A 15,044-nucleotide genomic window follows, 5' to 3' on the forward strand; every position below is an offset into this window, starting at 1 on the left:
CACGAAAGCTCATGCTAAAATAAATTTGTTTAGTCTTTAAGGTGCCACAAGTACTCCTGTTCTAATTTTAACTTTGTATATCTTTTTTTCTGGTACCGTGGCTTAGACTCATGTCAAACCCTAAATCCCCTGGGTTTAAGATTGCATTTCTTGCTAAGGGTGCAGTACTCACAAACGAGACACATATCCCCAGTAAGTATAGGAAGGAACTGAAGAGAAACAGGTACAAACAAAAATGAGTCCCAATTTCCATCCTGATGAAGGCAGACAATTAAAACTGACACATTTTATAAGTATTTGCGTAGAAGTGCAAGAAGTCTGGATACAGAAGTATAAGGGGCAAAGTGGAATGCTTGGTATTTAAATTAGCATATTGATATAATAGGCAATTACAGACAGGGCCGGCTCTATGGCACCAGCGGGCCAAGCAACACGCCTTGGGGCGGCATCCTGGGATGAGGGCGGCAGATGGCCCCGGGTGGACCTCCCGGCAGACATTGCCTTGCGGGAGGTCTCCACCGGAGCCGGCCGACCCGCCAACCGCCAGAGCGCCGCTCCCCGCCCAGCAAATCCTATGCCTGCGGCTGGGAAGTTAAAAGGCTCCGGGCTGCCCGCCGGCTGGCGGGATAGCTCGGAGCTTCTGATTCCCCGGCCGCGGCTTGGGAGTTTTAAAAGGGCTCTGGGCTCCCCGCCGCCTGCGGGCTAGCCCGCGAGCTTCTTGATTCCCAGCCGCGGCTGGGATTTTAAAAGGCTCTGGGCTCCCCGCCAGTAAAGCAGGGGAGCCCAGAGCCCTTTAGACACGCCTGCCGCCCTAAGGGCGCACGGACTTGCACCCCCAGCCCAGGGCGGGGCAAATTCAGTGCGCTGCTTGGGGCGACAAAAACTCTAGAGCCGGCCCTGATACAGGAAATTGTAATGATTAATTAATAGGGCATGGTAATACCAGGATACAAATTGTGTAGGAATGACAGAGTAGGTTGTGCTGGTGGAGGAGTGACACAATATGTGAAAGCAAGCAACAAGTCAAATATAGTAAAACTCTTAAATGAATCAAACAGTATCATAGAATCTCTGACAGAAATTCCTTGCTTGAACAGTAAGAGTATAACAGGAGGGAATATCCTACTGACCATGATGGTAACGGTGATTGTGAAATGCTCAGGTTGATTAGAGAGCTATAAAAACAGAAAACCCGATAATAAGGGGGGATTTCAACTACACCCCCCCATATTGCGTGAGAACATGTCACCTTGGGACAGGATGCAGAGATAAAATATCTAGACATCATTAATGACTGCTTCTTGGAGCAGCTAGTCCTGGAACTAGGATGACCAGAGAGCAAATGTGAAAAATCGGGACAGGGGTTGGGGAGTAATAGGAGCCTATATAAAAATAAGACCCAAAAATCAGGAATGTCCCTATAAAATCAGGACATTTGGTCACTTTACCTGGAACCCAGAAGGGGAGAGACAAGTCTTGATTTAGACTGAAGTGGTGCACATAATCCAGTCTAAGAGGTGAATGTTGCTGAACCACTCGGTAATAGTGACCATAATGTAATTAAATTTAACGTCCTTGTAGGGAGGAAAATTCCAAAGAAACCCACCACCGTAGCATTTAATTTAAAAAAGGGGAGCTACATAAAAATGAGGCGGCTAATTAAACTGAAATTAAAAGGAACAGTCACAAAAGTGAAATGCCTGCAAGCTGCATGGAAAATTTTTTAAAAAAACATAATAAAGGCATCTTCACTCCAAAGGATTTGAGGGAGATTCCCACACCTGAGACATTCTGTTTAGGTGACAAATCTGAGGAATGTCAATCGAGATGTCAATAAAGATGGTTTTGGAACAAATTGATAAGCTAAGCAGTAATAAGTCACCAGGACCAGGTGGTATTTAGCCAAGCATTCTGAAGGAACTCAAATATAAATTGCAGAACTACTAACTGTGGTGTGTAACCTATTGCTTATATCATCCTCTGTTACTGGTGAATGTTTAATAGGATGCCGACTTTCAGGGGCGGCTCTAGGTTTTTGGCCGCCCCAAGCAGTCATGCCCGGGAGGCGCCCCCGAGCTGCGGGAGCAGCGGACCTCCCGCGGGCATGACTGCAGAGGGTCCGCTGGTCGCGCCGCTCAGCTGGACCTCCCGCAGCTGCGGGCGGTTCGCTGGTCCGGCGGCTCCGGTGGAGCTGCCGCAGGCATGCCTGCGGGAGGTCCAGCCGAGCCGCGGGACCAGCGAACCGTCCGCAGTTATGCCTGCGGGAGGTCCACTGGAGCCGCCGGCCGAGCGTCCCCTCCGCAGTCATGCCTGCGGCAGGTCCGCTGCTCCCGGGGCTCCGGTGGACCTCCCGCAGGCATGACTGCGGCAGGTCCGCCGGCCCAGCCTGCCGCCCCCCCGGGAAAGGGCCGCCCCAGGCGGGTGCTTGCCCCGCTGGGCTCTAGAGCCGGCCCTGCCGACTTTTTAAAAAGGCTCCAGAGATGTTCCTGGCAAATATAGGCTGGTAAGCCTAACTTTGGTCCCAGGCAATTTGATTGAAACTATAGTAAAGAACAGAATTATCAGACACATAGATAAACACGATTTGTTGGGGAAGAGTCAACACGGCTTTTGTAAAGGCAAATCATGCTTCATCGTATATTAGAATTCTTTGAGGGTGTCAACAAACATGTGGACAAGGATGATCCAGTTGATATAGTATATTTGGACTTTCAGAAAGCCTTTGACAAGGTCCTCTCACCAAAGTCTCGTAAGCAAAGTAAGGGGTGATGGGATAAGATGGAAGGTCTTCTCATGGATTGGTATCTGGTTATAAGATAAGAAACAAAGGGTAGGAATAAACTCAGTTTTCACAGTGGAGACAGGTAAAAATAGATGGGTCCCCCACTAAGTTGCTTCTAAGCTGCACCACAGGCTACCAAGGGCCACACAGGCAGGGAGAGGCACCTCTCCCCCAACCCCAGCCTCGGAGCTGCCGCAGCGAGAGACAGCTGGGGGGAATCCTATCTCCTGCCGCAGCTTGCAGCCGAAACCCTCATCCTTGGCCCCACCCCAGAACCCACACCCCCAGCCAGAGCCCTCATCCCTTTCCATACCACAACCCTGTGCTCTGTCCCACACTCTGAACCCCTTGGCCCCACCCCCACCACACATCACCTCCATATTGGTGCACATAACAAAATTCAAACTGCACGTGGATGTAAAAAATTAGAGGGAACATTGGTCCCCTAAGGATCTTGCTGCAACCTGTGCTATTCAACATATTCATAAATTATCTGAAAAAAGGGGTAAATAGTGAGGTGACAAAGTTTGCAGACAATACAAATTTTCTCAAGATAGTTAAGTCCAAAGCAGACTATGAAAGAGTTACTAAGGGACTGCACAAAACTGGGTGACGGGGCAAGAAAATGGCAGATGAAATTCAATGTTGATAAATGCAAAGTAATGCACATTGCAAAAACATAATGCCAATTATACATAGAAAATGATGGGGTTTAAATTAGCTGTTACCATCCAAGAAAGAGACCTTGGAGTCATTGTGGATTGTGCTATAAAAACATCTGCTCAATGAGCAGCGGCTGTCAAAAAAGCAAACAGAATGTTAGAACCGTTAGGAACCGGATGCATAAGACAACAGAAAATATCATAATGCCTCTATATAAATCCATGGCACGCCCATTCCTTGAATGCTGCTTGCAATTCTGGTCACCCCATCTCAAAAAAGATATATTAGAATTGGAAAGAAGAGGAACAGAAATGATTAGGAATATGGAACAGCTTCCATATAAGACGAGATTAACAAGACTGGGACTGTTCATCTTAGAAAAGAGATGACTGTGGGATCGAGGGAATATGATAGAGGCCTATAAAATCACGACTGGTGTGGAGAAAGTGACTAAGGAATTGTTATTTACCCCTTCACATAACACAGGAACCAGGGGTCACCCAATGAAATTAAGAGGTAACAGGTTTAAAAGAAGAGTAAGGAAATATTTCTTCACACAATGCACAGTCAACCTGTGGAATTCATTACCAGGGGAGGTTGTGAAGGCCAAAAGTATAACTGGGTTCAAAAAAGAATGAGAGAAGTTCATGGAGGATATGTCCATCAATGGCTATTAGCGGCGCTTTGGGTGGGGGCAGCATGCAGAGCGGAGCCCCCTGGCTACCCTTACACCTAGGAGCCAGAGTGGGACCATGGCGCTGCTTCTGGGAGCTGCGTGGAGCAGCCCCTGACCCTGCTCCCCGGCTGGAGCGCTGGAGTGGGGTAAGCCCCCCTCACCAGCGAGAGCTCGAGGGCTGCCTTAAAATGGCTGGCGGGTTGCATCCGGCCTGTGGGCCGTAGTTTGCTCATCCCTATTCTATGATGAGGCAGTGGCAGAGACAGCAACGACACTCAGGAGTCCTGACTCCTAATCCTTGTACTTGGTTCCCTGTGGAGAGCTGAACAAGATGTGTTTTGATCAATTTCCCCATCCCTAGATTTGAGCCTGGCCATTCTTGGCTGTCACTAGCTTGAATAAATAAGAGAACAAACATCAAACTAGCAGTCCAAATATCCCTCCTAGGTCATTCTGTTAAGATGCAAAGCTGTCTTGGCTCCTTCCCAAAACTTAATAATTGCTCACTGGTTTGCATAAGGGCTTGGTTTACATTGGACTCTGAATATAAATAACCCACTAGGAGCTACTACTTCAACCCTCATCGCCATGGAGGGATGTGTTTCTCTACCTACTGGCCGTGTTTGGGTTCTGTTTCCCAGCCGTTTCTCAAAGCCAAATGTAAGTACCGCCCATGATTCTGAGCAGGTGAGGATATTAACCTGGGGTTCTTTAGACTGGTCTGAGTGGAGCCTACCCTTAATTTTTCTTCCTTCGCTGAAATTCCCTAACAAGTGGGAGCCAGCTTCAGAAATTCTCTTTCCCGTTTGCTCTGATCTTTGTCAACCTCCTTCATTTTCAAATTATTTCAGGATTGTGGAATTTGGAAGTGCTGTAACCTGAAAAATGGAATTCTAGTGCCAAATTTCTATAATAATTTCTATAAGGCAACCCTCCCATTGGGCAGAATTCTGCTCTCACTTACAGCGCTGTAAATCAGGAATGACTGCATTGAAGTCAGCAACGTTGCACTGGTTTGAAACAGCTTTGAGATGAAAATCAGTGATTGAGACTTGGTAACAATTTTGCCTGTGCATTTGTACATTCCTGTGAATTCAGATCTCATTACTGAGAGGTCTGCAGCAGGCATGGTTGGCTGCGTCTCTCCCACTGAAGGGAGAACTTTGCTTGCCCATGCTGTGTAAATCTTAGGGTGGGCCAAGAGCTAGATTTCAAAAATGATGTCCCCACCTGGAGTTTTAGTTTGAGATTCTTTCCAGTGAATGTGTTTATGGCTTGGCACCAACTTATGCAAGCTTACCCAAAGGAGACTTCAGATATGACCCTTTGCGCCTTACTAGTAGCCACAGAATAAAGTTCCCAAATTCTGCTATTATGAAGCTACAAAAAGGCACCTTTAAAAGAGTTAAAATTCCAACAGGCAAATAACACCCAAAGCAAAGCCACAAGCTAGGAAACATAGAGTTGTTCCATAGGGACCCTGTCATCCCACAGGAGAAAGAATTAGGTTGTCTGAGGGTCATATTTGTGACCATGGTAGGCAACTGTTGACTTGCTAGAGGAATGGGGTGTGTGTGTATGTGTGTGTGTATGTGGCTGGGTGGGTGTGTCCAAGAGACAGCGAGAGAGAAGGTGATTTATACGGCCAATTGCATTCCTCTGCATTTCCTGGACTTTGTGGTTTAGAGGTGGGCAGGGAGGGTATGACGCTCATTGGTGATGAAGAGGCAGGAGGCATGCTTGGGGAAGTGGGTGTCTCAGATGGACTTTAAAATGTAGTACATAAAAAGATAAGAACAGCCATACTGGGTCAGACCAAAGGTCCATCTAGCCCAGTATCCTGTCTACCAACAGTGGCCGATGCCAGGTGCCCCAGAGGGAATAAACAGCACAGGTAATCATCAAGTGATCTATCCCTGTCATTCATTCCCAGCTTCTGGCAAACAGAGGCTAGGGACACTATCCCTGCCCATCCTGCCTAATAGCCATTGATGGGCCTATCCTCCATGAACATATCTAGTTCTTTGTTGAACCTGTTATAGTCTTGGCCTTCACAACATCCTCTGGCAAGGAGTTCCACAGGTTGACCGTCCACTGTGTGGAAAAAATACTTCTTTTTGTTTGTTTTAAATCTGCTGCCTATTAGTTTCATTTGGTGACCCCTAGTTCTTGTGTTATGAGAAGGAGTAAATAACACTTCCTTATTTACTTTCTCCACATCGGTCATGATTTTATAGACCTCTATCATATCCCACCTTAGTCGTCTCTTTTCCAAGCTGATAAGTCCCAGTCTTACTAATCTTCCCTCATATGGAAGCCGTTCCATACTCCTAACCATTTTTGTTGTCCTTTTCTGAACCTTTTCCAATTCCTATGTATCTTTGTTGAGATGGGGCGATCACATCTGCACGCAGAATTCAAGATGTGGGTGTACTGTGGATTTATATAGAGGAAATATGATATTTTCTGTCTTATAATCTATCCCTTTCTTAATGACTCCCAACATTCTGTTTGCTTTTTTGACTGCCACTGCACATTGAGTGGATGTTTTCAGAGAACTATCCACAATGACTCCAAGATCTCTCTTGAGTGGTAACAGCTAATTTAGACCCCTTCATTTTATATGTATAGTTGGGATTATGTTTTCCAATGTGCATTGCAATATTGAATTTCATCTGCCATGTTGTTTGCCAGTCATCCAGTTTTGTGAGATCCTTTTGTAACATTTTGCAGTCTGCTTGGGACTTAACTATCTTCAGTAGTTTTGTATCATCTGCAAATTTTGCCACCTCACTGTTTAACCCTTTTTCCAGATCGTTTATGAATATGTTTGAACAGGACTGGTCCCGGTACAAACCCTTGGGGGACACCACTATTAACCTCCTCTCTCCATTCTGAAAACTGACCATTTATTCCTAGCCTTTGTTTCCTATATTTTAACCAGTTACTAATCCGTTTTGAGGACCTTCCCTTTTATCCCATGACAGCTTACTTTGCTTAAGAACTTTGGTGAGGGACCTTGTCAAAGATTTTCTGTACATGAATAAACATTTCATAGATACACTCTGATCACCCCTAACGTCCTGCGGGTGGAGAGCGAAGAAAAGGTCGTGGTGGAAGCCCATGGTCTCACCACTCCAACCGAGGTGACAATCACCGTACAAGACTTCCCTCTGAAGAGGCTCGTTTTATACCAAGTCAAAACCAACCTGAACTCTGACAATGGAATGATGGGCACTGCCATAATAAAGGTGCGTAAAACCCCAGCCTCGTATCGCTCAAACAAAATAAATGGTTAAACCAAATCACAATATATGTTTCAATGGTGCCAACCCCAGGTATTCCAAAAAGTGTCAGTCAGACACCAAAAAGTCACAAGATTGGCTTAAAAATCATAAGTGCTTCCCCCACCCCCGATCATTTTGTTTGTCTTCTGGTTTCTGAGCCTTTCGGGTGCACTTGGGTCACATTTTCAAGCTTTTCTCTGCAACTATGAGAACATCCTTGTTTAAAAACAGGAAAGCTGAGGTTTGCATCTAATCACGTGAATCCAGGAGCTGGAGCTTTGAGGGAAAATATTGACTATCGTGAGAATCTCAGTAAAGTCATGAGCGTTGGGAACACGGATGTTTTTGGGTAATTTCCACCAAAAGAGGGGGGGGAAATAAATTGCTTAGCCAGTTGGTTAAAATCCCCCAGTAGTCAGTGTTCCTGTAGTCCTTTCTTTGCCTTTTGCATTGCCTATATCAGGGGCAGGCAAACTTTTTGGCCTGAGGGCCACATCGGGTTTCGGAGACTGTATGGAGGGCTGGTTAGGGGAGGGGGTCGTGGCCCGGCCCCCACCTCCTATCCGCCCCTTCCCCCGCCCTGGACTCCTGTCCTCTAAATTCGTTATCATGGAAAGAGATGAGGGATGAGATCATCAGTTCTTTCGCGGCCTCTTTACACCAGGTAAAAGGGCCAAAGTGGTGTAAAGGGGCCGTAAAAGCCCCATATGTGGCCAGGGAGGATCCCTTCAGGCCCAAGCACTGGGGGAATAAAGCTGCCTTCTGAGGATCCCTTCATTAGCCCTGGCATAGGAGGCGTGCTGGGGTGGAGCGTCATACCTGGGCTGCAGCCCACGGGGCAGCCCTAGGAGGTTGCTGTAACTTAGGCAGGTCCCTGGGGCTGTCCAAGTAAACTTGGTGCCATGGAGCAGCCCAGGATAAGGAGGGTGCAACAGTGGTTTAAAGCTAACACCCATTTGTGCATTTGATACACGAAAGGGGAGATTTTCAATTTCACTGGCTCCCCCTGTTGTCAGAATTTCTGTTGTCTGGGTGGAATTTTCCCACAGCACCCAGGGAGAGGTTTAAAAAAAAATAGTAAAACGGGATTGTAAATCACAAAAATTGGTAGGGGGCAAGGATCCAAGGCAGGGGTAGGAGCTGAAATTACTTTTAACTCATTCTTTTAATATCCACTAGACTACACTTTCATATTCTAGTGCCCAGAGACCCTAAGCAAAGTCAAAGCGCCAATCTGTTAGGTATTGTACAAACACAGGGTAAGGCCTTAAAGTCTACGAATCAGTCCCTGTCCTGAAGATCTTACAATTCATATAGACCAGAGGTGGGCAAACTGTGGCCCGCGGGACCCTCCTGCCCGGCTGTTCCCCCTCCCCTGCAGCCTCAGGGGGCAGGGAGCAAGGGGGGTTGGATAGAGGGCAGGGGAGTTTGGGGTGGTGGTCGGGGGTGGGGGTATGGATAGGGGTCAGGGCAGTCAGAGGGCAGGGAACAGGGGGGTTGAATGGGGGCAGGGGTCCTGGGAGGGGCAGTCAGGAATGAGAGGAGGGGTTGGATGGGGCGGCGGGGGGCATTCAGGGGACAGGGAGAAGGGGTGGTTGGATGGGCCAGGGGTCCTGGGGGGAGTCAGGAATGAGAGGAGGGGTTGGATGGGGCGGCGGGGGGCAATCAGAGGCAGGGGTTCTGGGGCCAGTTAGGGGACAGGGAGCACAGGGGGGTGGATGGGGCTGGGGTCCTGGGGGAGTGGATGGGGCAGAGGGGGTTGGATGGGGCAGGAGTCCCAGGTGGGTGGATAGGAGGTGGGGGCCAAGCTACCTAACCAGCCCTCCATATAATTTCTGAAACCTGATGCGTCCCTCAGGCCAAAAAGTTTGCCTGCCCCTGAGATAGATGGATCAAGGGGAAATGTATGACATAGTGTTTCTCATGGAGCTTTGTAACTTTTGTAAGAATTGCTAGCATGATTTATGTTTGAGTTTCACTGTTCCAACATGGATACTTTATACATTGTGACCATTGACCTGCTGAACCAATAACTCCACACTAAATAATCTCATGTTCACTCAGGTTCCTACCAAAGACATAAAGAAAGATGTCAAACAGTATGTGGCTGTGCAAGCCAGAAGCCCACAATTCAACTTGGAGAAAGTGGTTCTGGTCACCTTCCACAGTGGCTACATCTTCATCCAGACGGATAAAACCATCTACACACCTGGATCTACGGGTACTGCCTTCTTCTGACCCCTTTTGGGCATTGGGTGCACTGACTTCATTTTAGAGCTACAGCAGGGCTGCAGGTTGCATATTGTGGAGATTATTGTCTCTCTCATCTTCTGGTTTTAATTCTTCCGTATTTCATTAGTGGCTTCTTAAGTCCCCATCCCCAGGAGTATGTTACCATTCATTGGTACTTGACTATTTGAAGTACACTCCATGCAAGGGAACTGTCATATCTTAACATCTGATCATCCGCTGCCTTGCACCTTGGGTCATCAGTCACACCTGTGCAAATAAGACCTAAATTGCTCCCAAAACAGAACTCTCCACTCATGCCAGAGGTAGCATTTTACTCCACTCTGCCCTGGGGTAAATGATAACACAAGTGGAACTGCGTGAAATTTTTCAGACAAATAGTTTATGCTCCAAAAAAATCAGTTTTGGGTTGACCAAAACTGTTCACAAATTCAGGTTGATTTTGGAGAATAGTTTTGACTGAAAAAAAGATGATTTTTTTTAAGTCAAAATGATTCATTTTGACGTTTTTTGAAATACAACATTTTGACGTTTTGTTTGGAAATGGTGTTCCATTTAGAAATTCAGCTAAATTTGCTTTTAAGTAAAAACCACCAGAAAACTCAACAAAATAAAATGTTTTGTTTGACCCGAAACAAAATGTTTACCAGTCATAATACACTTCATGCAAGGGCATTGCCCTGTCATAATATATCATCATTTTGTTTTGGCAAGAAAAACCAAACAAACTTCCGTTTCGTGTTGACCCGGAACAAAAATTGGGGGGATTTTTCAGTTTGGCCACTGAACAAAAAAAAAAATCATTCACTCAACTCTGGACACAAGGTACAAAACATTAGTGAATGATGCCTCAAGGCTTTTCCATTGAGTCTTCAGAGCTTTCGATATTGATGGGGGAAGAGAGGAAGCATGGTCAAGTGGTTAGGATACTAGTCTACGTCTTGGAAGATTGGTGGTCAAGTTCCTCTTCTTCCACAAACTGCGTGTGACCTTGGGCAAGTTGCCTAGCCTCTCTGTACCTCAGTTCCCCTATCTGTACAATGGAGATAAAAGCACTGCCCGGCTTTGCAGATGTGTTGTGAAGATAAACACATTAAAGATTGTGAGGCACCCATATATTACAGAAAGGGGGGCCATATAAGCACCAAAGACAGATTGGACCTGGATGGGAATGGGATATGGACCCCATCACTTCAGAATTTTTTTTCAGTCCCATTTTATGTTGGTAGTGACACAGCCATTACATTTCACAGCTGTTCTGTGGCCTATGGGAAATAGAATCTTTTGATCTCAGCCCAACTCCTCATGACGCATACACATGTAGTCACAAAGCCCTCATCAGAATGAACAGAACAGGGCAATTTTGAGTGATCCATCTTCCGTTGTCAAGTCCCAGCTCCTGGCAGTTGAGGGTCTAGGGACACCTGGAGCAGATCCACCAATGGCTATTAGCCAAGATGGTCAATCTTCCATGAAATTAGCTCATTCTTTGTTGAACCCAATTATACTTTTAGCCTTCACACAACATACCATGGCAATGAGTTCCACAAGTTGACTCTGTGTTGTGTGACGAAGTTTTTCCTTTTGTTTGTTTTAAACACTCTGCCTATTAATTTCATCCTACCTTTTGTTTCCTATATTTTAACCCATATACTCAGATTGGGCTCTGCTTAAAGTGAAATAAACCAACCCAAGGCCTGGCAGAGAAACAACCATTAATTTGCCTTCTGAATTTTTTTTTTTCAGTCTATTGTCGAATCTTCTCTGTGGGCCATCAACTGGAACCAGTGTCGAAACCAGTTATTGTTGAATTACATGTAAGACATTTTCCTGTCACTTCGTCACAATGTCTAGGTGTAAGAATTGAGTTTTGTAAACTAAACTGTTTTAACTAGCATCACTGAATGTGAACACTCCAGCAGCAGCATGAGACAGACAAGGTGGGTGTGATAATATCTTTTATTACACCAACTTCTGTTGGTGGAAAGAGACGAGCTTTGAGCTCCACAGAGCTCTTCTTCAGGTCTGTGTGTCTGGAAAGTTTCTCTTCCATCAACAGAATAAAAGATATAATTTCACCCACCTTGTCTGTCATAGCCTGGGACCAACATGGCTACAACAACACTGCAAACATATAAAAACATGGTAAGGCAAGGAGTTGAGTTAATAGCTGATTGAAGCCTCACCTTGTAAACCTAATGCCTGGAAAGTTTCCTGCTGTCATTGACTAGGAAAGTTCTATGGTTCTGGAGGAGCAGCTGTGCTGTTTGAGCGGTTTCATGGTTCAGTTGGAGAAGTGTGTAGCATTGGAGGAAGGTTTTGGGAGCACTTTGGGAGGGTAGAAAGGTTATTGATAAGGGAGCTGTGCAGCCAGCATGGGTCTGAAGTGGAAGCTACGAATAGATCTGATCTTTGGTGAAACAGATTTTGACGAAATTTCTGCAACAAAATATTTTCAAAGCGGAAAAGGTTGTTTTAAGAAAGCATCAATGTTTTGTTTCAAACATGTTTTTGTTTCAGAATATATTTATAATTATAATAATTATGTATATATTGTTATGTTTCTCTTATTTTTACATTATTTCATGACATGTCCGTGAAATGCATATTACGCTATTATGTAGACAAAACTACACAGGATGATTTCAGGGGACAAGGCAAAGATGCCACATTTATTATGATAACACAATTAGATTTATGACCAATAACTAATACCTAATACCTACACACTCACACATACTCATCAGATGTTCTGCAGCTGCTGGATAGTTACCAGTCCTGGACATAGCTTGAGTCCATGTCTTGATTTCGCAGCTTGCATTCATAGCTTGTGGCGGCTAACTGGCCAGGAAAGCCGGGCACAAGGAAGGGCTGGGTCTGCCCTCCCATGTTAGCAGCAGAACGTTACCCCCCAAAGTCTTCCATCTCACCCATCTTTTTTATAGGCTTTTAGTTTGAATCAAGAGTCTATAGGTCTTGCTGTGTCACGGTGCCTCTGGGTTCGGTGTGATTGATCACCCATCAGTTGCAGATGGGACTTTCAGCCTCAGACCTGGCTTTGATCTTCCTTCTATTATACCTTTGTTCTTTTCTTTTTAGGGTGGACTCTTCTTACTTTGTTAGGGCCGTTGTCTGCATCTTCAGACGTTAGTGTTTGAACTCTGTTTCATCAGGACAGGCTGGTGCTGGAGGTTGATTCTATCATCCATACATACCTCATTCACACATCAAAACTAAACTAATAAGATTACAGCAGGGTTTTGCAAAAATGAAGGTTGCAGCAAGCTTTTAAGCGTTTTAAAATGGAGTTTGAATTACAATATGGCAAACAATGAACAGAAGTTACAGTATTGAAACAGTGCAAGTCTCAGTGATTTAAGCAGGAATTGGATTGACACTGAAATTTACAAGGGCAGCTGGCTGAACAGCTCTGGCTCTTAACAAGCATCTTAATTGTCAATTAGCCAGTTATTGGGGTAACCAGTTTTATGAATCAATGTTGTTTCATTCATAAAACTTTACTTATGAAGTTACATTAATACAGTGAACAATTAAAAACAATTTCATTCATCAGTTCTATAACGCCCTCCCCCAAACCCATCCCCAAACCTCCAGTCAGTGCTGAGCAATCTTGCAATGATTGAGTCTTGATAAGTTGCAAGCTTTCTGTAGGTACCATACATGTTATTCCTCAAGGATAAACACCCTGCAAGACGTGTGTTTGGTGTAGTAAGTTTGTCAGGTCTGAGGTAAGAGTTAGTTATTTGCAAAGAACAGGGGGTCCTTTTCCAAGGGGTCGCTGCATCACATCAACCAAAGCAGCTGAAGCAACTGACTGTTACATGCTGATTTATAAACCTCAGAATATTTTATTAGGAACCCCACAAATTAAAACCACATGATCGTATTGGGCAGAACAATTCACAACGTTTTCTGACATCTCTAAACTCTGACCTGACTTTACTTGCCAGACACCTGAGGGCCTTATTGTGAAGAGGGAATCTGTATCGTCACCCAGCAAAGTCGGGATTTTCCCTATGAATCATCACTTACCTGATATTGTCAAGTAAGTTGCCCTAAATGTCACCATATGCATATGTAATAAATAGGGCCCTACCAAAGTCACGGCTGTGAAAAACGTGCCATGGACTGTGAAATAAGCCCTCCCTCATGAAATCTAGCTATTGGAGGGGAAGGAGAGGGGCAGGGCAAGGGGCTCCCCAGGGTCTAGCTGCTAGGCCCCAGCAGAAGAGTAAGTCCTGTTCCTCCCCACCACTCTTGGGGGAATATCAGACCCACCTCTGGTACCTCCTGAAGCTGCAGGAAGCCAGGCTATGAAGGCAGCATGGAAGTGAGGGTGGCAATCCCACAACCCCCCCTACAACAGCTTTGTGACCCCCACTTGCCACACAGCTGCCTTTTGGGTCGGGAACCCCATCGTTACAGCACTGTGAAATTTCAGATGTAAACATCAGAAAGTGTGAAACTGACTAATTTTCAAATCCTGCGGCTGAGAAATTGACCAGAAGGGACCAGGAATTTGGTAAGGCCCTAGTAATAAAGACCAACAGAGATCAGGCAGTGAAACAGAAGATTTATCTGTATGATTCATTAGCTGTTTCACCTACGGGCCTTTCCTGGAGATGATAACCTCCTAAGCAGTGTTTAAAGCAGATGTGGACACATGGTGGCAATTTTCCTATTGAGAGCATTCTATCCCCAATAACACAGTGATTGTGACATAAGAATTGCCAGAGTGGATCAGACTCAAGATCCATCTAGTCCAATATTCTGGGGCCAAAAGTGGTACCACCAGATGGTGCAGAGGACAGCGTAAGAGCCTCTGAAGTAGGCAGATGTGGGATAATATCCCTATGACAGTGTCATCCTGATATTTAGAGACTGGCTTAAGCCCTGAAGCCTGAGGTTTAAGAACCTTTCCAGAATTGTTGTTAGCATTAACTGTTCTTATTCTTAGGAGCCATATAAATGTCCAAACCCTTCTTGATTGGAGAACCCGTCCGAATTTGTCCTCCTACCCAACATGTTTCACCCCTGCCCCAAGGAGGGCAGATTTTGCAACCGTATGTTAGATTGCCAGAAGCTAAGATGGCGAACTGTCATCTTTATTGACCTGAAGACATCTTGGGATCAATGCATGGCTTAGGTTTAGCATTACAGGCCAATAAAATTCCCTGGAGAAAGAAGAGGGCCAGTCAGATATAGCAAAATAAGTGCTAGGAGCATCCATTCGTCTTTTTATTTTCTCCTGTAGTTTGGGAACCTGGAGTATTGTGGCTAGGTATGAAGACTCCCCACAGCAGAGCTTCACTGCGCAGTTTGACATCAAAGAGTATGGTAAGAATCCCCAGTGTTGTCCTTCATT

General features: G+C 45.4%; 1 protein-coding gene across 1 annotated transcript in view; it reads left to right on the top strand.

The window, feature by feature from the left end:
- Window positions 1–1,131: 1,131 nt before the first annotated feature.
- Window positions 1,132–15,044, top strand: part of LOC123353542 (venom factor-like) — a 61,699-nt gene continuing 47,786 nt past the window's right edge. The window contains exons 1-7 of the mRNA XM_044994694.1: window positions 1,132–1,137; window positions 4,684–4,781; window positions 7,180–7,372; window positions 9,473–9,629; window positions 11,405–11,475; window positions 13,630–13,724; window positions 14,934–15,016. Coding sequence (XP_044850629.1) covers window positions 1,132–1,137; window positions 4,684–4,781; window positions 7,180–7,372; window positions 9,473–9,629; window positions 11,405–11,475; window positions 13,630–13,724; window positions 14,934–15,016 — 703 coding nt within the window. The remainder of the gene's footprint in view (window positions 1,138–4,683; window positions 4,782–7,179; window positions 7,373–9,472; window positions 9,630–11,404; window positions 11,476–13,629; window positions 13,725–14,933; window positions 15,017–15,044) is intronic.

The sequence above is a fragment of the Mauremys mutica genome, chromosome 20, assembly GCF_020497125.1.
Source record: "Mauremys mutica isolate MM-2020 ecotype Southern chromosome 20, ASM2049712v1, whole genome shotgun sequence".
Lineage (NCBI taxonomy): Eukaryota > Metazoa > Chordata > Testudines > Geoemydidae > Mauremys > Mauremys mutica.